The sequence below is a fragment of the Neodiprion pinetum genome, chromosome 2 (assembly GCF_021155775.2).
Source record: "Neodiprion pinetum isolate iyNeoPine1 chromosome 2, iyNeoPine1.2, whole genome shotgun sequence".
In the NCBI taxonomy this organism is placed as follows: Eukaryota; Metazoa; Arthropoda; class Insecta; order Hymenoptera; family Diprionidae; genus Neodiprion; species Neodiprion pinetum.
The window spans coordinates 2,224,691-2,243,645 of record NC_060233.1 but is presented as its reverse complement, the minus strand read 5'-3'; the positions used below and the strand labels follow the sequence as shown (position 1 = coordinate 2,243,645).

At 37.1% G+C, this 18,955-nt stretch overlaps 3 protein-coding genes across 5 annotated transcripts; 1 reads left to right on the top strand and 2 right to left on the bottom strand.

The window, feature by feature from the left end:
• Nucleotides 1-302: 302 nt before the first annotated feature.
• Nucleotides 303-6,002, bottom strand: Oseg1 (intraflagellar transport protein Oseg1). The gene is made up of 17 exons (XM_046614476.2): nt 5,474-6,002; nt 5,114-5,223; nt 4,852-4,972; nt 4,553-4,763; nt 4,415-4,488; nt 4,066-4,336; nt 3,827-3,988; nt 3,449-3,746; nt 2,991-3,361; nt 2,508-2,900; nt 2,277-2,416; nt 1,933-2,207; nt 1,633-1,859; nt 1,161-1,548; nt 819-991; nt 555-716; nt 303-441 (listed from the first exon to the last, which is right to left on the bottom strand). The coding sequence occupies exons 1-17, from the start codon at nt 5,524-5,526 to the stop codon at nt 331-333; spliced, it is 3,540 nt and encodes a 1,179-aa protein (XP_046470432.1). The 5' UTR covers nt 5,527-6,002; the 3' UTR covers nt 303-330.
• LOC124213302 (tRNA pseudouridine synthase A) lies at nt 5,852-9,553 on the top strand. Of its 3 annotated transcripts, XM_046614505.2 has the most exons (7): nt 5,852-6,199; nt 6,342-6,455; nt 6,594-6,728; nt 6,831-6,980; nt 7,066-7,312; nt 7,422-7,568; nt 8,090-9,553. In XM_046614505.2, exons 1-7 carry the CDS (start codon nt 6,153-6,155, stop codon nt 8,093-8,095), a joined length of 846 nt encoding a protein of 281 aa, XP_046470461.1. In that variant the 5' UTR covers nt 5,852-6,152; the 3' UTR covers nt 8,096-9,553. The 3 variants fall into 3 exon arrangements, with proteins under 3 accessions (XP_046470461.1, XP_046470460.1, XP_046470459.1); XM_046614504.2 differs by having other exon boundaries at nt 5,852-6,145; nt 7,422-9,553; XM_046614503.2 differs by having other exon boundaries at nt 5,853-6,199; nt 7,422-9,553.
• Nucleotides 9,249-18,709, bottom strand: Dp1 (satellite-binding protein 1 Dp1). Its single transcript, XM_046614474.2, has 23 exons — nt 18,603-18,709; nt 18,392-18,460; nt 16,857-17,068; nt 16,526-16,741; nt 16,005-16,211; nt 15,694-15,909; nt 15,422-15,605; nt 15,004-15,318; nt 14,813-14,922; nt 14,598-14,754; nt 14,339-14,514; nt 14,084-14,215; nt 13,859-14,005; nt 13,614-13,772; nt 13,385-13,519; nt 13,087-13,305; nt 12,758-12,893; nt 12,465-12,616; nt 12,259-12,387; nt 11,800-11,910; nt 11,511-11,708; nt 11,203-11,421; nt 9,249-11,108 (listed from the first exon to the last, which is right to left on the bottom strand). The coding sequence occupies exons 3-23, from the start codon at nt 17,025-17,027 to the stop codon at nt 10,869-10,871; spliced, it is 3,729 nt and encodes a 1,242-aa protein (XP_046470430.1). The 5' UTR covers nt 17,028-17,068; nt 18,392-18,460; nt 18,603-18,709; the 3' UTR covers nt 9,249-10,868.
• Between the last annotated feature and the right edge of the window lie 246 nt (nt 18,710-18,955).

Sequence of the window (18,955 nt, the reverse complement as noted above, 5' to 3'; positions counted from 1 at the left end):
TACTTAGCTGTTGGAGCAATTATCATGTGCTTGATAATTTCCAACAACTGTAATTTCTTTCTTGGATAACTGTGACTATACTTATTTTACCGCTAGGTATACGTTTATTTATTCATTCTATAACTATTACTGAATTTTTCAATACTATGATATATTACTGTGAACTGGTCATTGACGTTATCAAACAATAAATAGCGTGATATGAATAATTGTTTAAAATTTATAACAACAAAGGGAGCTGAAATTAATTTGCTAACAGTCGATAAATAAATAGATTGATCATTTCTTTATTCCTACGAGGTGTGACTTGTTTTCTATAGATATTCCTTTTCACGTTGCGTGTCTTGTAATTTGTTCTGCTCTAGGTAACTGTGAACTTCTACAGAACGGACAGTGGCCGTGACGCAATACTGCCAATTCGTAGTCATCTGAATGGAATAACTGAAAAATCATAAACACACTTCTCGTTATATTAATTACAATACTTCTTCAAAGCATCTTTAGTGTCTCGTAAGAATTCGGGCACTAACAAATAAGCCCCAAGTTAACGGTACCTTTAAACATGATTTGCACAAAGTTATTTGAAGATCCGGCAAAAGATTTCTGAAGTATCTAGTCTTGAAGGGTTTTGGCCAGTGTGCAATTAGTACGCTGGACGGTTCTATACTTGCTAAAACACCTCGACCAACGGTAATTCTTGATTCACCTGTCTTATCCTGCGAACATTGAAAATTTGTGTAATATTTCTGAAAAATAATTGCAGCTACGAACGACAAGAGCGTATATATATAAATTGTTTGTAGAATTGTGATATATACCTCGTATCGTATCAAGCGAGCTGTAAACAGGTCGCCAACGGGCGTAGGTATGGTGAGTTGATTATCACTGATCGAAGAACAATCAGAGAGAGGTCTTGGCTCTTCGATTAATCTTTTGGCTTCTTCGTCAGTGATTCCTTCTTCCAACTCAAATTCAACTATAGGTAATATTTCTGGATAGGCAAGAGGTATTCACATTAAATAAGAAGAATATTGCGCTGACGGAATGAATATACAAAACAATAATCGACGATTTCTAGTGGAATTGGTCTCTCTGTTTATTTCCCCCATCTACAGTTTCAAAGTATTTACGAATAAAGTATCCTTTTGACTTGAACTTACCAAACATGACGAATGAATGCTGAAATTTAAGTCCGCACTGAACACATTTATTTCCAAAAATGTTGTTGGAAGGTAGAAGTGAATTGAAGGTAGAACAGCGGTAGCAAAGAGGTAGGAGTTCTTCAGGATCGCTGTAAGGATAAGCCCTAGCTGCCAAAGTTGAGACCTCCACTTGCGATAATAGACTTGCAGGAATTTTCATACCCCGTAAGCGCTCAAAAAGCTGTGTTACCAATTTATGGGCACCGAGAATACGCGCTTGCTTAATCAGTGTATAAGTTATGGTGAACTGTGATACTCCTTCGACTTGTATATCTTGAGTTTTCATTAGCAAAAATCGAGATATATTGAACAAAGCCTCCGGCATCAATGAGGTGAAAGGTTCTTCCTGAAACATGAAGGTATAACATTGTAAGAAGACATCCTACGATTATTGTACTGATTAGTCATCAACAAATGAATTACAACTCACCAAATATTTGTAAACTTCGTTATATGCGTAGTAAATATCAGCTTTATCATAATATATTTGAAAAGTTGCCATTATTTCGTCGGTACGCTTGCTCAAATCGAGGCTGAGTTGTGAAAGGATCCAATAGAAGTACGAAGCATCGCGGAATCTTTTTTCAGCCACAGCATTTTTCGCTAACAGTGTGAGAACAGATATCGATTCCTCAGGTTGACCAGCCATTTGAAATGCTGCCCATATAAAATCAGTTGAAATATTTAATTATTAACGAGAAATCAAACAGAGAACAATTTCGTATCGTACCTTCTTGAGCTTCAGAAAAACGACCAGTTTCAGCTAACCATCTTGCATATGGTCCATAAACGCGAGATTTTAGTTTTGGATTTCTTTCCGCCAGTTCGAACGCCTCAGGCCATGCTTGTGCGTCTATCAAAACATCAGCAACGTCAGGATCATCTCCTAATCGACTGAATATTTCAGCAGCGCCATGCGTTGCGCCTAACTGTCTCAGTTTTTTAGCTATCATAGACAAACTGTCTCTCTCGGCCTTATCCAGTTGTCTTCCAACTTTGATGAGCCTGAATTGTTAAGATCAATGTATAAGAAAAGAAAATTGTTGAACTTTAAATTAGGCAACTAATACACACATGTCGATCCAACCATATTCAGCAATGATATTAATGGCTCGTTGAACATCTCCAGCAGTGAGGAACATTTCTGCAGCTGCTCGAGGTTCTCCCAAACTTTTTGCCCACTCAGCTCTTCGCCTCAGTAAAATTGTTCGGTCCTGAGATGTAGACATAAGATCATTGGCTAAAATTCCTAAATTTTGTAAAATGAGATTAGAGCAAAAAAAATTAAAATTGTCTTTCATGTACCTGAGTGTTACCACTGGTGATAAATTCTTGAGCTATATCAAACATTCTCAAATCTGAATACATATTAAGAGCGTATTGTTGAAGTCCAGCTTTCTGATACAGTCTTGCAGCTTCTCGAAGTTTTCCCATTGCCGCGGCCGCAGTAGCCATGCAAGCTTCTCGACCCCATTCCCCAGAATTCAATTTTTCCTCAACTTCAGAAACGATATCGATATAACGTAATTTTTTAATACGCGAAAACGCCGCGTATGCTACGTTCAATTCTAAGTGATCCAGAGCAGCAGTCCCCAAAGCGAGCCAATCGCCTTCAGCTACGCCTAAACAAGCTATTGCAAAAGCTTCTTTAAACATTCCTCTTTCTAGGTACTGATACATAGATGATGACATTGGTACCTGAAATTCATTGTCATCTTTAGTCACTGTTACTAGTTTAGCCTAACAAGTTAAAAAGAGGTTTTGCGAGTGACATATTTGGAACCATACCTCTACCGTCAGTATCGCCGCTCCGTTTAAACAGTACAACTTGGACCCATTATGCCCGACAACAAAGCCGGAAAATTTTTGTTTGTATTCGTTAAAATCAGCGACTTTTACAGCCAAGTAATCGTTCCCTGAGTAGCACATCATATCCTCAAACACGGAATTGAATGCAACGCTTGTAACATCTTGGATTTCTCGTAATATTTCTTCTGTATTTAGATCAAACACCGTAAGCAAACCCGTGTCGCTTACTACGGCTAACTTTTCTTTGAGTGGGCTAATATCTAGACAGTGTATAGCACCTTCAACTTTTGCCAGCTGAGCTGGAAACGGATTGTCGAGATATATCTTTGAAACGTATCCGGTTTTCAATCCTGAAATATAATATTGACACGTTTATTATTCATTATTAATTACTGTTAGGCTAATATCAATCTGGTAAGCGTAAAAATGAATTCAACCTGCAATGATGCATTCTTGACCTGATGGACCACCGGCGACTTTTATGTAGGTAATAACGCCATCGAGAATCCACTCTCTTTCAATAATACCAGTAAAAGTTAGGCTCTGCAGTCGTTTGTCTAGGCACAGTACCAAATGGTTTGTGGTTACAACTAACAAATTGCAATTCAAGGACTGAGGAAGTTTGTCCCTGATGCGATAGTGCATTCCTTCGCTGTTTCCCGAAGGTTCATATATGATCACTCGTTCAGGTAATTGCACAGCGAGTCTATCTCGATAAACTGCAATTCTACAGACCTGAAATAACAATCGTGCAATTTCATTCGATCCAGGTTGGAGACGTAGGAATAATGAAAAAAACTTGAAGTACGGCTTACCAAATCTTTGCACTTAATTCGAACTTTTTGATTTGTAACCAGGTGCTGGATTATAACATCAGTCATATTTTCTCGATATGCATATCGGTCTCCGTACAAGCCGTGAACAGTATTCCAGGACAATTGAGAATACGTTATTGTTCCATCTTGACAACCAATTGCCTGGGACACAAAAGATGTTAGCCACTGTAAATCTATTTGCAAATTTCAATGGGATTGAGAAATAAAATTGAACGCACGACGTGTGAGGATCCTGGATGAACAGCGCAACTCCATACCCAGGATGAAAAAGTATCACCAATCGAAGCCAGCTGAATGCCGTCATGGGTCGTTAATAAACAGCGTTTATTGCTGCCAGCTACAAGAATGTATTGTCCGTCAGGAAAGTAGGCTACATTCAGTGGAATGAAATTCAGCGACCTGTCCCTGCTCACTGTTTTTCCAGCCAGAGTGTAGAAGGAAAGACCGCCGCCCCAATCAGCGACGCATAACACGTCCACAGAATCGTCCCTGTTGTCGGTAAAAATAAAATTGACACTTCCAATGATTCTTTAGTGAGAAGAATGTTCCAGAAATATTTCAGCTTACTTCAATGGGCTCCAAGACAAACTCCAGATTGGCGTTCCCCCTGCACGATCAATTCGAGTCTTTTCTTCTCCGTTCTGGAAATAATCTTTCAACATTATTACGTTTCAATTAAAAATCTGAGATAATTAATGGACGAACCTTATTTCTGATAGAAACATATCCCAGCGCAAGTCCAATGGCCAAGTACTGTCCATCCTTTGTCCAAGTACAGCAATTTACTCTTCCTCCAGACTTCAGCTTCTGCACAGCCTTCTGTTCAGTGGACCAAAATGCGATGTCGGAAAGTGCACAGCTGAGCAACTGGTGCGAGACAGGATTAAATTGCATCGCTTGAACAGCTTCACTATGGCTAAAAAATTTCCTTTGCATTATTCATTGGCACATACAAAGGTTTACGTAAAAAAGAACCGGCGTAAAAAGCTTTAGTAATGTCTTACGAGTATTTCAATATTCCTTCGAGCTTGGAAGTCCATATAATAACGCTTTTGTCTGCACTACCAGATGCAAACTTCTTTCCATCTCTCGCGTAGCAAACGCAATAGACGACATCTTTGTGTCCTAAAATGTAGATTTGAATTAATCGTGATTTGTAATCTAGTTTAGTTGACTAGTTAAAATGCTGCACAATCTGGTATAATAGTGGAAAAGGAAGGGCGTGATCTGTGTTATATTGAGCAATAAATTATAGGGATAATATACCTTTGAGTGGTTGTACAAGCGCACCATCATTGGTTTCGTAGACAAGGACTTGACTGCCAGCAGCGACTATTAATTGGGTTCCATCTGGGTTGAAGCAGAGATCATAGATGCTGAAATAAATTTGGGAACAATCAATTCAATAATGAGGATTAAGAAAGAAGAAGGAAAAACTGTTTATGACTGCGTTTGCATGTGGCAAATACTATGCAAACTTGGGTTTTCATTTGAATGCTGTATACACAAGAGTATGCATACAGATTAAACAAACTTTGCATATAACAGTGAAATCCTGAGATACCTCATAATTGTTTGTTCAATTGTTTGCCGTGTATTTAATTTATGCTGTTATTGATCACTTACCATTGGTCTGTTTTATCTTGAACTTTATCAACCCATGTAGGATGAGATCTCATTTTAATAACTTCAGTGTAATAAAAAGGATGCCTCTATTCTCTAATTCGTTCACTAGCAATGAATTTAGCAGCCTATTGTCATTGTAATTTAGGTTCAAGAACCGTTAACCACTTGAGTCTACACAAATGCATATATACATTGCTATTTACGTCTAATAAGCGCACGCTACTGGGTCGAATCAGTAGTTTGTTTTGATTTTTGACACTTCGCAAATTAAACCGGTTACCGGGGCAACGTGATCCAGATTTCGGTGGCGTTCTAACCTCACTCTACAATACTAGTCTCAAAGTCTCAACATTTATGAGGTTGAACTTAGTAACGTTGCTTTAACGATGCATGTTTACTTCGCACCCTTAGGATTGACTGAAATTCAGCTAGTAAATCATAACAAATAAAATATGTTCATATACTGAAAAGTCAACTCCTTGAAAGTCGTTATAAAATTGTTACGTTAACGTTACTAACTTCAGACCTGTCAACATTTATGGACTCAACCTTAACCTAACAGAAATTAGTCGGGTTAGGTTAGGAAATTTCACGTGCCACATGCCGAATTCTACAAATACGACGCCTTCTCAGCTTACTCGATTATTAATATTACTTAGCACTGATTTAGCTGTAAGAAATGAAAAGATACTTATTATACATGAATTATATTGGCACCCACTTCAGGTACGCGTCTTTTATACAAGATTTAGTATATTTTGTTGTATATTACAGTCTTGCTTTATACTAATATTATAACAGTAGGTAAAATTTAGTCTAACCTAATTAATTTATTTAATTTTCACACAATATACATGAACAATTCCAGTGGAATGCAAAGACAAGAGTCCTTACGCACAATTCAAGGCACTATTGAAGAAGCATTGGCCGACTCCATTAAACCCCGAAGTCTATCTGAACCAATTCTTCAAGTTTCCAGCAGGTTTTAATTGCTGCTTATATGTTGTAAACATATTCATAATATGAGTATTAAAGAAATCGATGGGGCGGTTGAAAATTGAGTATAATCGAACACGGCTCAAGAATTTCCCAATTTTTACACCCACTGCAATTCTCACAGAACCGATAGCGGCGTTCATGCTCTGTCAACAACAGCCCACATCGACTTGATTCATCCAAAGAACGAGTCATACAATACGCAATATATGAAGCACAGACTAAATAAGACTTTTGCTAAGAATGGTCATGCGATCAGGTCAGTGTATTTATTAACTGTTATGCAAATCTTGGTCAACATTGTATCGATCTAAAATTTATTTACCTGTTTCAAAGACACGTATCAAATTTAACGACCCAGAATCACTTCCTGTTACCAAGTCAGCACAGACTTTCATGCCAGACATTCAGCCAAGTCTCGATCATATTTGTATCGTCTCATGGTTCCTAAGAAAGAATGTTATCAGGATATACCAGTCAGTGAGCTGTATCGATGTTTTGCACTTCTTGGGTACGCAACTATAACAGATTTTTATCCAAAAATTACTTATCAGTAAATTTCAGCTGTATAATAAAATACTATTGTCCGTTTTCAGTAATACTGGTCCCTTCGATGCGGAACGAGTAAAAAGGGGAACTCAGCTTTTCCTCGGACCTAAAGATTTTCAAACATTTGCTGGAAAAATAAAGAACAAGTATCAAAATAAAAAGGTTGTTTATGTCCGGCAACTTGATTACTTCACTGTGGAGAAGGGTCAGCCTTTAATGATTGATGATCCCCTTTCCACACAGTTCGATTACTGGGATTTCAGGTGTGGGGGTAGAGCTTTTCTTTATAATCAGGTAATGATCATCATTTGTATGGGTCAGACAATCGAACACTACGTTCCCCTGTCTTGTCCTATTTTCATAATAATAATTAATATGGCTCTTTCAATATTTAACTTGGCAGGTTCGTCGAATGGTCGGAACCCTGATCACACTAGGACTAGGAAAAATTACGGAAAGAGATATTAGGTGTATGTTACAAGTTCCGTCACGTCATAACTGGGACTCGCGTGTTCAAGTATTGCCACCGTACGCTCTCTATTTATGCGAGGTAGGCTACGACCCGTTGGACTTAAAAAAGAATATTATTTGCGAAGATCAATCATCTGTAGCTGTTAATTAACTGAACATCATTTTACGTAGTGATAGTCGATATTTTACATTTTTTACCTAAATAATAAAAAATTTAAATAGCAGTTAACGATCACTAATTCTTAAAAGTGGTGATAGTTACGTTGCTGCTGTTTAATTAATCCTCCGTCATGAGTCTGAGCTCCCTTTTAACAGCTAAGAAAAAGGAGCTAAAACACTGTAATACTGTAGTAACTAACATGCTGGGTGAAAAGTACGAAATTTTAGGAAGCGAGATGAGATTAGTAGACAAAGGACTACCATTCATCGTTGATACAAAACCCGATCTACAAATGGCTATGGTGGAGCCTGGTTTATACTTTGGCTCTCAAGATCCAGCAGCTGATATAAATATATTAGAAAACCATGGGATACGGCACATTATAAGTATTGGTATAAAGCTGGAAATTGTATTTAAAGATATTCAATATTACTTTATAGATTTGATGGATATTCCGGAAGCTAAAATTTCAGAGGCATTAAAAACCTGCCTGAGAATAATGCGTGAAAAAGGAGGTCAGGGCGTTTTTATACACTGTAACGCGGGTGTATCTCGATCAGCTTCCGTTGTGATAGGTTATTTAATGGTTAAAAAAAATCTATCATACGATCAAGCTTATCAGGAGGTGAAATCTGTTAGGAAATGCATAAGGCCAAATGACGGATTTGTCAAGCAATTGAAAGTTTTGGAATTCTCTGATTTTACATCATTGTTGTAGCGAGTGGTAAATAATGTGGATATTCTCTTACAAGTCTAAATTTGCTGTAACTATAGAAAGAAACAATGCATGAATTTTCGTAATTATTGTATTATTGAAATATGCTGTGTTTGTACAGCCAAAAATAGTAGATATTATTAATACACATTAAACGCAAAGGGGTTCACAAGACTTGAGCATTTGTTAAACAAAAATATTATCCAATCCAGAAATCTCTTAAGAACAGAAAAAAAATCAACACAAGTCACCGTTCTCCGCACGTAATATTTATCAAAATTGAATGAATTTCGTATGTTTATTACCACGCCTTTTTTCGGCTATATGCTACATAATTCACCTTTAATATTTGCAGACTTTTCTAATTTCACTTGGACGGTTTGTTTCTTTATGTCACACACGCCTATCGTTTGTATATTAAATATCAAATGTAAATTCAGTAAGAATAAAACGACCAAATTATGCGACAGAATCTGAATAGTACCTTCCTATTGTGAATTTCAAAGCAAAGCGCTTCGCGCGGAAATCAAGCCTCGTCTTCGTGTTTATCGAATTGCCGTTGCCCTTAGGGCCAGACGCATGTATGTCTACCTATAGGTATTGGTCTGAAACCAAATCTTACTTCTTGTATATTAAAAAAAAAAGTAATTTTTCATTCATAGCTACCTATATAATGATTGGCTAAAAATTAAATGAGCCATTTTATTAATTGAATGTGTATGTATAGTACGTATGTATGTATGCAATATTTATACGTATATATAGTTAATATATGCATTATGCATTGATAAAACGTGCATTAATTAAGATTGTTGATTCCAAGTAGACTTTTTATAAAAGTTGCTGAAAATCTGAAAAATATAGTAGTAAAAATTTCAGTGTGCTGTGTTTGGTAATTCTTTAATCCATGATTATTAGCTGTCATTTTTTTTTTGCTCGTCTCTTGACAGTGGTATATATGCAATATTCATCTGGTTACACATGGTTAATCATACAATGATTATTATCAATATCATATACATAAACCTAATATTCACATTCCTCCAACAATTGAAAATGAGCTGTCTTTGAAGAAAGTAGACAAGGCACTTGAACCGAATAGTTTTCTTAACTAGTTGGCCTCATACATTGGTATATGTGATTTTGCATATCATACACCAAAGTTGAATGTTATTGTTGTTGTTGTTGTTGTTGTAAAACAAAATTGAATAAATAAAAATTCACACACTGAACAGTATCGTATACTCTATTTGAATGTAGAGTAATTACTTATTTGTTAACAACGCCAGTTACAACCGGACACATCTTGTTATAATAGTTAGTCTGGGTTGTCAATCAATTACTAAATTGAAAGGTCTTATAAAGATTATGTTCCCAAAGCGGTTTTCGTATTTTTAAAGTGATCCGTATTGGAGAAAATCCTTGCTTTTCATATCAACATAGAAGTTACTCAAATCGACAATACAGGATATGAGTTATATATATATATATAACTTTTTTTCTTCCGTGCCTTTTTACGTCTCATTGTTGTAAGGATAACACTCATATTATAAAAAATTATTATTTTTTTCAGTATACATTTATACTATTAAAAAATCTCGATTTACGTCGTGCTAATAAACTATTTTAACTAAGCGTAAATTTGTAAATTCCGAAAAGCAAGCAATTGAAAGTGTGCCTTCTTGTTCTTTTAGAACAGTATATGTGTACGCGGATTATAATCGCTAATATTCTACAATAGATTCAGTATATATTGTATAGGAACATGTTCTTTAAACTGACCTAATTCATTTTCAGAAATTTTCCATTAATTTTCTTCGTTTAACATTTAGCAGTTAATATCAATGTCTGGCTTTGCTAGCCAATTTCATTATAACGTCCAACACAGAAATTGGAATTTATATACAAAAAGTTATAAATAAATAAACAAAATATTATGCTTGGCTAATTAATAGATTTTCAAAATTGAAAAAAAAAAAAAACAAAAATAAAATAATAATTAGCCATCACGGTGTTTGATCCGTCTAGAATCGACAAATCTGAAGAATATACAGTACGCAAATTAATTCCTATGAAGCCACAGTCTTAAGTACAATATATCTGAACCTACAACGCATGTCGTCTGGATGAAAAAAAAAAATGTTCGGTTCAAAGTGAAATCACCCCCAAACATACTACATTATAAATAACCTGATTTCTAGTGTAGTATGTCACGGTGTGTTATAACTTTTTTTTTTCTTTCGACCATTATTACGCGTTGCAGTTACAGATACATAAATACGTCAGTTTGAACTGTAAATATAAACATGTCGTCGTACATTGTGTAGTAAACCAGTGTCAAAGTCCAAGAGAGTGGCCAGGTCGTATGCAGCAGCATCAGTAATGGAACAGGGAACCACCCAGCAGCAGTGTTACCCTTGTCGTTTGTCAGAGGAAAGTTACCTTAAAATTCATTAGCTTATAAAGTCGACCGATATTTATTAGAAGATGTCTTCTACTCTACTCTAGCGCTTAGCCCCCCAAGGACCAGATGGGGCAGACGCAGGCATGGGAGCAGCGGAACCACCGAAGGATGGAAATTCCGTAACGCTGTCTGTGTTCGGAGCAACTCGTTGCTGCTGCTCCCAAGGACCTCCTTTGACTACGAATCCAGTCTCGCTTTCAGTGCCGCTCAACCCTCCCTCATCTCGTTGAATCGGAGAACGGAAACTGTTTCGTATTTCATTCTCGCTGACATCCTGGAGCTGTGGACAAATTGCATCACTCAAATTCAGTCTTCATTCATTTCATGGTACGTATTTATTGCTTTTTTATTTTAAGTCATATTCAAACACATACGTATTCCTCCTCCAAATTCAGCAGGTGCTCTTTAGCATCGTTGATGTTATCCTCGCTCCCCATTATGGTTACAATGTTAGGATCAGGATCGGTATTTCGTGGAAATCTAATGTCTACTTTAAACTCGTCCATTATTCTACGAATGTTTCTTCCCTTGGCTCCGATTAATCGAGAGTGTACAGCTGCCTTGATATGGACTTCTTCTTTGGACTGCTCGTTCTATAGAACATGGACATTGTGTTTTACTTTACCGTGAAAACAAAATTTCGAATAACAAATAGAAAAGTAAAAGGAGCATTGAAATTTACCAGCTCGTTGACTATTTTCATTATATCATCACGAGCGTCTTGAGCATTTTTCTCATAACCAGTGATGGTGATAATGTGTTGTTCGGGTTCCCCAATGCGTGGGAAATTTATTTGAACGTCATTGTCAGATCTAATTTTCTTTATTACGGCGCCTGAGCGACCGATTATCTTAGGATGATATTCTGGATCTACTTCAATCTGAAAACGATATGCAAATATAGATAAGGGCCAAAATGTACGACTCATGTGACAAAGAAAAACAAATATTTAGAAAATATTCTCATAATACCTTTAATTCAAAGGATTTCAGCGCTCTATCTTGTCGCTGAGCCTCCAGATTCTTGCATTTCTCCAGAATAGCTTCTTTTGCTTCTTCTACACACGGTGGTGTTCCAGAAATCTGTGGATGGTAATTAGGGTAGTCCTTATTTTGGGTAAGTCGGAATTTCAAACCTCTCACCCCTTGCATATCTCCCATTTGCCAAAAAAAAAATGTGTGCAAAGTTTAAGCCCAATCGGACAACGTTTACCCGTGGCCCAAAAGGGTCAAAGTTTAATATTGGAGCCAAATGGTAAAAACGAGCTTGCACACATTTTTTTTTTGGCAAATGGGAGATATGCAAGGGGTGAGAGGTTTGAAATTCCGACTTACCCAAAATAAGGACCACCCTAATGGTAATAATAAAACAGAAATTAGACAAAGAAAGTTACTCTAGCTGCTCCAACTATTTCTGTTATGCATTATTACCTTGATAAAATCTAATTTTTGTTCAGCCGGTGACAGCATGATATGTACATCATATTTTTCCATTAGTTCTTTAACTTCGCGACCTCGTTGTCCTATGATCGAGCGATGGAGATCGAACGGCACTTCGACCTAACAAAAAAAAATCAATAGTATTATTCGTATCTATAGAAGAATATCATATACAAAGAGAAACTTTCTCAATGCACCTCAATAGTAATTGGAACAAGACTTAAAAGAGCTTGTCTAGCTGCCTCTGCCTTGTCTGGTTGCCCAGTGATTCGGATTATATCGCAAGCTGGAACGGTTTCTACTGCCTCTGTCTCCTCGCCATTGACTTGTTCATCAGGACGTTGTTCCTCTGAAAGTTGTGTGGAAATTTGAAAATTAGATTTTACCTGAGTGATAATGGTAGAATGGTGTGAAATCGTACTGATATTTTTTGATTTTAGACTAGACCCAATGTGTAGTATGAGAAAAAGGTAAACATTAATATAATTACCATGCACAACACGATCTGGAAATTTGATTTGTACATCAAACTCTGCAGTGATACCTTGAACCTTGCAGCCCCTAGCACCCATAACTGTGCGGTGATGTCGTTGTGGAATTATGCATTCGATCGTTACCATAGATTCCTGTGAAGTAAAAAAATAATAAGGGTGGAAGAAATTGTCAGATTTATTCAAAGATTTTTATAATGCAAATATAATTTTTCCGAAGATAGGAAATGTGAGTATTGCATTAAATATATATTGCAAAATACAACTTTAGGTTTAAATTGATTAGAAGGTTAGAAGGATTGGTTACAGTTAGAAATTAACTTCTTACCAACTCTTGGACAATTTCTAGCATACGCTGCTTCGCAGCTTTGATACATTCAAGCGCTCCCTTGATGACAACTCGGTCGCTGTCGACACCAGCGCGTGGGAAAGAGATCTGAACTCCACCACATTCTTCTGCGATTCGGTGAAGTACTTCTCCCCTACGAGCCACGAAGTGTCTGTGATGCTTGGACTCAATGCTGATTTCACTTTCTGTGATATTATCCTAAGAGAATAATTTCGATTAATTTTATTATTCACTTTTGTTTTGTGTTTTGAATTGAATTCAAACCACGGAAGCTTACTATTTCTTTAATAGTAGATTCAAGCTCAGCTTTGGCCTTGTCGACCGCATCTTGCTTGCCAATGATCATGATGACCTCTTTGTCCTCGTCTTTGTCCGTTGGGAAAATAATTCGTGCTCCCGTAGATTCTCGGATCTGTGGGGGGGAGATATATCGTTATTATAAAATTGCTCACGTCAAATCACGAGTAACACTCGACCGGACATGAGATTACCAAATCGTTTATTACCTTTTTAATATTCGCACCACTTTTTCCGATAAGGAATTTGTGATGTTGGGCCTTTGCTCGAACTTCAGCAGTGAAGCTAGATAAAAGTTTCTCATTGGATAATTCTAAAAGCTGTTGTTTTGCCTTTTCAACATCATCTTTTGGCCCCCTGATGCTGACCTATTGAATAGTAGCAATATTTTACTTCTATTCTAATTACCAATGCGTTTTGCGAAGCGAAATATCATTCCCAGGTGTATAATTACCTTATCGCTTTGACTCTCAGCGGTTGGAAACTTGATAGCAACTCCTCCGCAGTCTTCCATAATGGAATGAATTAATTTTCCTCCAGTTCCAATTAGTGAATTGTAAAACTTTGGAGGTATTACAATCTCGTCAGTGACTATGTTTGCCTGGAATTAATAAGTAATAAGGTAAAAAGTAGTGAATAGAATATTCAATTAGAAATTCTGGAAAAAAATAAACCTTACCAATTCATTTTGGATCTTCTGAATTTTTTCTTTAGCCTCTTCAACATTTTCTTTCTTTCCCGTTATAGTGATAACATCGCTTTTCTCACCCTCAGCTGGCAAGTCAATCTTCGTTTGAGTTTCTTCCCGAATCTAATTGGAAAATACATACATGTACAATTTATGTAATAAGTATATAGGTATATATTTTTTCCAAGTTCGCCTGATTATATCAGATGGTAATAATTATCAAGAACATGATAGTTCCAAACCAACCTTGCGAATATTGGCGCCCCCTTTACCTATAACAAACTTGTGAAATTGTTTAAAAATAGGAACCTCCATGACAAAGCTATTCTCGTTAAGCTCTTTGACCAACTTCATCAAATGTTTGTGGCACTTATCCACGTCCTCTTTGGGGCCTCGAATTTTTACCACATCACGTTTTTCGCCTATCAGAATGAAAAAAGTGTACATAATGCAAAGGATACTTTCGATTACAAATTTTTCTACGTGATATTGAACGATATTTTACCTGGTCCAGGGATAGTTATTTGCACTTGATTGAACTTGTCTCTAATTTCTTTGATGTTATCCCCCTTGCTTCCAATAATGCTGCGGTAATAACGATGGTCGATTATAACGTCTTTTTCCTTTTCATTTTCCAATTTCTCAACCATCTCCATGAGTTCCTGATAATCAACATTTCGTATTGGTACATATATTTCACACATCGCAAAATGATCTTACCTTCTTAGCTTTTTCTACACCAGCATAATTTCCCTCGATGCGAATAAGATTTTTCCCGTCGTTCTCAGATATATTGATCACGACTCCAGTCTCCTCATTCAAACGATTAACTAGAAAACGTTTAGAAAATATTTTAAACATGCGAAAACTGACGAAGATTGTTTAGTAAAAAATAACGACTGCTTGCTTACCGTTCGTTCCATTCTTTCCGATAATATGCTTGTAGAATTTGGGATCAACGTTAAGTTCGGTGAATGTCAGCTTGTCGATGAGATCAGTGACCATGTTTTGCAATTCAGTTTGAACTTTTTCTACATCTTCAGGGGGTCCTTCAATCTTGATCTTATCTTCTGTGTTGGTAAATTCAACATGAACGTTGCTCAAGTCTTGGGTTATTTTTTTGATGTTTGCTCCTTTGCGGCCGATAATGTATTTATGGATCCAAGCAGGAGCCTCGACCGTTGTGCTACGGACACTGTTTGCCTTCTCATAAACTTTACCCAATGCTGAGAAAAAAAAAAAATAGGATAAGATAAGGCTCATTTGTAAGTTACAACAAAGGGTGAATCAATAGATTCTCAGAAATGAATTATTTGCATCGATTCTCACCAAGACCAAGCTTCTCCTGTGGTCCACGAAGGGTTATAGTTCCTGTTGCTGAATCTGCAGCAGGCATTTCTACACTTACGCCAGTAAGCTGCAGTATTTCGGCAATGGTACTACCACGGGGTCCGATGACGTGCTTGTGTTGAGATTTTGGCACTTCAACGGACACCGTTGTGCATCTTTGCGCCTAAAAATTCAATCAGGGATACATTTCAAGGACCGGAATATTATTTCACATGTAAACATTAAACTTTATGTAACACCAAAAATCGTACCATGTCTCTGTGGATAGCTTCGATCTTTTCTTTAGCTGCTAGAACGCCTTCCTTTTCACCTGCTATTGTTATTTCATCTTTTTGTACCGACGGCGGAGGAATGTTTATACGCGCTCCGGTTTCGGCGATCATTGCATTTAGAGTTTCGTTACGGGGACCATGTATAAAAGGATGGTAAATTGTTGGCACACTAACAATCTCAAATGCTTTTTTTGACTGAAATTTCAAGAGTGAAAAAATATTGTTATCAAATATCCGCGAGCAAAACTGGTGGGCTACGTTCTTTTTTTGATATGCAAACAAATTTGTACCTGCTCGTCGGAAATCACTTTGATTTCATGCTCAGCCTTTTCAATACCTTCCTTAGTGCCAGTGATTGTTATCGTATCGGATTGATCCTGCACCGAAGGTATTTGAATCTTTGTAGCTGTTGTCTTCTCCAAATCCTTCAATCTCTGTCCTTGCTTTCCTAGGATCCAGCGATGATGTTCTTTGGGAATGTTGAGTTGTTTGTTCGCCTGAAATTACATAGTAAGTTAATAATAGGCCCGATTGAACTTGAGCGATAATGTCAAATACATCCATGTTCAAAGCATACAGTTGTGAGAAATAACAAAGTGACAGCTTTGAAAACTTGAATAAATATCCATACAGCATGATGGTACTTTAAAAATATATAAAATAAACATTATCAAGCATCAACGTTTTTGTTAAAAATAGAGCAAACAAATGACTGACATGAACATTTTCATGGCAGGTGGGAAGAAAATGGCTACATCGAATTTCAAGTATTGTATTTTCCAAGTGTTACAGTCAGGCAATTTTTGTATACCTGGGTTTGGAACGTTGTCAGAATACGACGTCGAGCTTCCAAGACTTCGTTTTGTTTGCCAGTGACTAAAAATGTCAATGACTGATCTTTGGAGGAAGATATCTCAATGTGAGCACCACTTTCCTTCATTATTGCAAGGCAGGTTCTCACAGATTCACCTTCACCAAATTTGTCACTGTGGTCAAACTTACGCTCTTCAACAGGAACATGAAAAACCTGAAAATTAATGTTCATAAAAAAAAAATTCACTGATAACTAATAAACTTCGCAAGATGGCAAATTAACAATCTGAGACTAAGATTTAAGAAGTAGCAACAATAATGATCAGTACCTGTGTAACGTCCGAACAACCAACACGCATACTGTTGTTTTTCGTTGAAAGAGGATTGGGGCTGCTGGATATCGGGCTGGCTGATCCGGGGAGAACCGGGAAGGTCTCATCGTAGCTGTATGTGGGTGGCTCAAAGGCCGTACCCTCTTCCATTACTGATTGCTGCTGCATTTTTGGGATGTCCTAATTCGTGCCAAGTCCTTACAGTAGCACTGTGCCGACAAAACAAGAGGAATTAAAAATATTTCATGTAAATATTTAGCGATGTAGGAAACAGTAGACTGAATCTTGGCTGCATGTCGTACAATTTTTTTTACCTCATCAGAGGTGGAAAAACGTAAAACCTATAATCCTAAGATGACATTTTCTTTGATAATTAGTTGGCACGTTAGATAAAGTGGTAGATTTGAGACGGATGCCAAACATTTGCGCAATAGGTAGGTTACTCCTCGGAATAAAGGTTTTAGATTCTCATTAAACCAACTTTTCTATCCTCGCTCCTCCGGGAGTCTAGAAGAACTCTCATTTGTATGGGAGGCGATAAGAATCTTGCTAACAGAGAGGAAATACTGAAATATTGTGATAAGCTAGCACAAATATTCACGCATACATTCATAAGCATATAGAAGTCGCGTTGGATTACTCTCTCGTATTCTCTTTTTTTACTTTTTTTTAGGTTAACCTGTTATCTACAATTCAGAACGTGATAAGGTTGTAGCTGAAAAAAAAAAAAGATTCAGGAAGTCTCGAAAAGATTAGATTTTGGAAAATAACGTGACAAGTTTGAGGAAAAAATCTTTCAACTTCGCGAAATATTTCGCTGGTAAATAAATAAGTGGTAAGGATATTAAGGATGTAAAATAAAAATCATCTTGTGACACACCCCACCGTAAATTATCGTGAAAAAGTTTTTTTTTCACTTCGAAAAATCTTCAACCGGAAGGAGAAATTGGATCGCCGATAATTAATTAAGTCGTTGTAACATTATCCGCGCTGGTGAGTAACCTCTGTCGTACAATATGTCGCGGTAGAGGTTGATTGAATACCGTATTTTGAAGTGATTTATATGTGAAATTCCATTGAATGCCAGCATGTCAATGACCAGTAGTGGAGCCAGTGACCACCATATGGAATGGAGTGCCTGCTTGACACGTCACGAGATTGCTAACCTCTTCGAAAATTTATCTCAATCATATCGAGAATATGGGAGAGAGTGAGAAACGAGAGAGGAAAGGAGGGGGAGTGTGAAAAAAAGGTTTTACATTGAATTCAGTATCAATTTTAATGCCGAATTATCTTTCAGCCACGACCAAGTACGAACGAGTTACACATTATTATTCCGCGAACCTGTTAACACCCGAGACGTGGTTAAGATTTGAAAAATGATTATCGAAAAATTAATGGGGTTTTCAACAGTGCTCAAAAATTATGATAATCACTTGCGCGAATGGTGTGAGAGTGAAATAGAGTGTGAGAGAGAGAGAGACAGAGAGAGGGAGAAAAAAAATGAATGTAGGTAGAAAGAAGATACTTACTCTACCGTAATAAAGTTATCCCACCAGGTAATAAATCTTTATTACGCCGCCAGTTTACTATCAATCCTCCTGTAACGTTTGAAAAACAAGAATATATATAAATCACTGTGCGATGTTGGTTGTAACGTTATTATTGTGATATTCTAATACGGCCTAAAATCGGTATAAGAGATGATTTTGCGAGGATGAAGTAATGAGCAACACTCCTTACCGGTAACGCAAAGTGAAATGAGACGGGTGCTCGCGGTGCTCGCTCGCCCCCCTGATCGAAGATGTTACCACTCTTCAGCTCTCCGGAAAATTTTCTAAACGTTGGCAACGCGGGCTCGTTTGGGCAATTTGTGGTTTTTGCTGTATTTCAAATCCGGTCACAAATTCATCGAGATTATGGTAAAATTATCGATGCACTGACTGTCTGGTGGATCTGGCCGATCTGAGTATCGATCAGACGATAATAAATCAATCTTGATTACTCATTCGCTTTGAAAATTCGGTTTTTTTCCTGCATCGATGAGCACCGGTTCAAAATTGGCGCGCTTCAAACGTGCGGCGTGACTCGAATCT

Bases quoted from the DNA above. Each gene is read 5' to 3' on its own strand.
- LOC124213302 (XM_046614503.2), top strand. From the start codon at position 6,153: ATGAAAAGATACTTATTATACATGAATTATATTGGCACCCACTTCAG. The intron at 6,729-6,830 runs GTCAGTGTATTT...TTAACGACCCAG, and splicing joins AAGAATGGTCATGCGATCAG to AATCACTTCCTGTTACCAAG. The intron at 6,981-7,065 runs GTACGCAACTAT...GTCCGTTTTCAG, and splicing joins CGATGTTTTGCACTTCTTGG to TAATACTGGTCCCTTCGATG.
- Oseg1 (XM_046614476.2), bottom strand. From the start codon at position 5,526: ATGAGATCTCATCCTACATGGGTTGATAAAGTTCAAGATAAAACAGAC. The intron at 1,860-1,932 runs GTACGATACGAA...TTATATGGGCAG, and splicing joins TTTTTCTGAAGCTCAAGAAG to CATTTCAAATGGCTGGTCAA. The intron at 717-818 runs GTATATATCACA...CAATGTTCGCAG, and splicing joins CTCGCTTGATACGATACGAG to GATAAGACAGGTGAATCAAG.
- Dp1 (XM_046614474.2), bottom strand. From the start codon at position 17,027: ATGCAGCAGCAATCAGTAATGGAAGAGGGTACGGCCTTTGAGCCACCC. The intron at 16,212-16,525 runs GTATACAAAAAT...ATGTAATTTCAG, and splicing joins TGACAACGTTCCAAACCCAG to GCGAACAAACAACTCAACAT. The intron at 12,894-13,086 runs GTAAGAAGTTAA...TTTACTTCACAG, and splicing joins TAGAAATTGTCCAAGAGTTG to GAATCTATGGTAACGATCGA.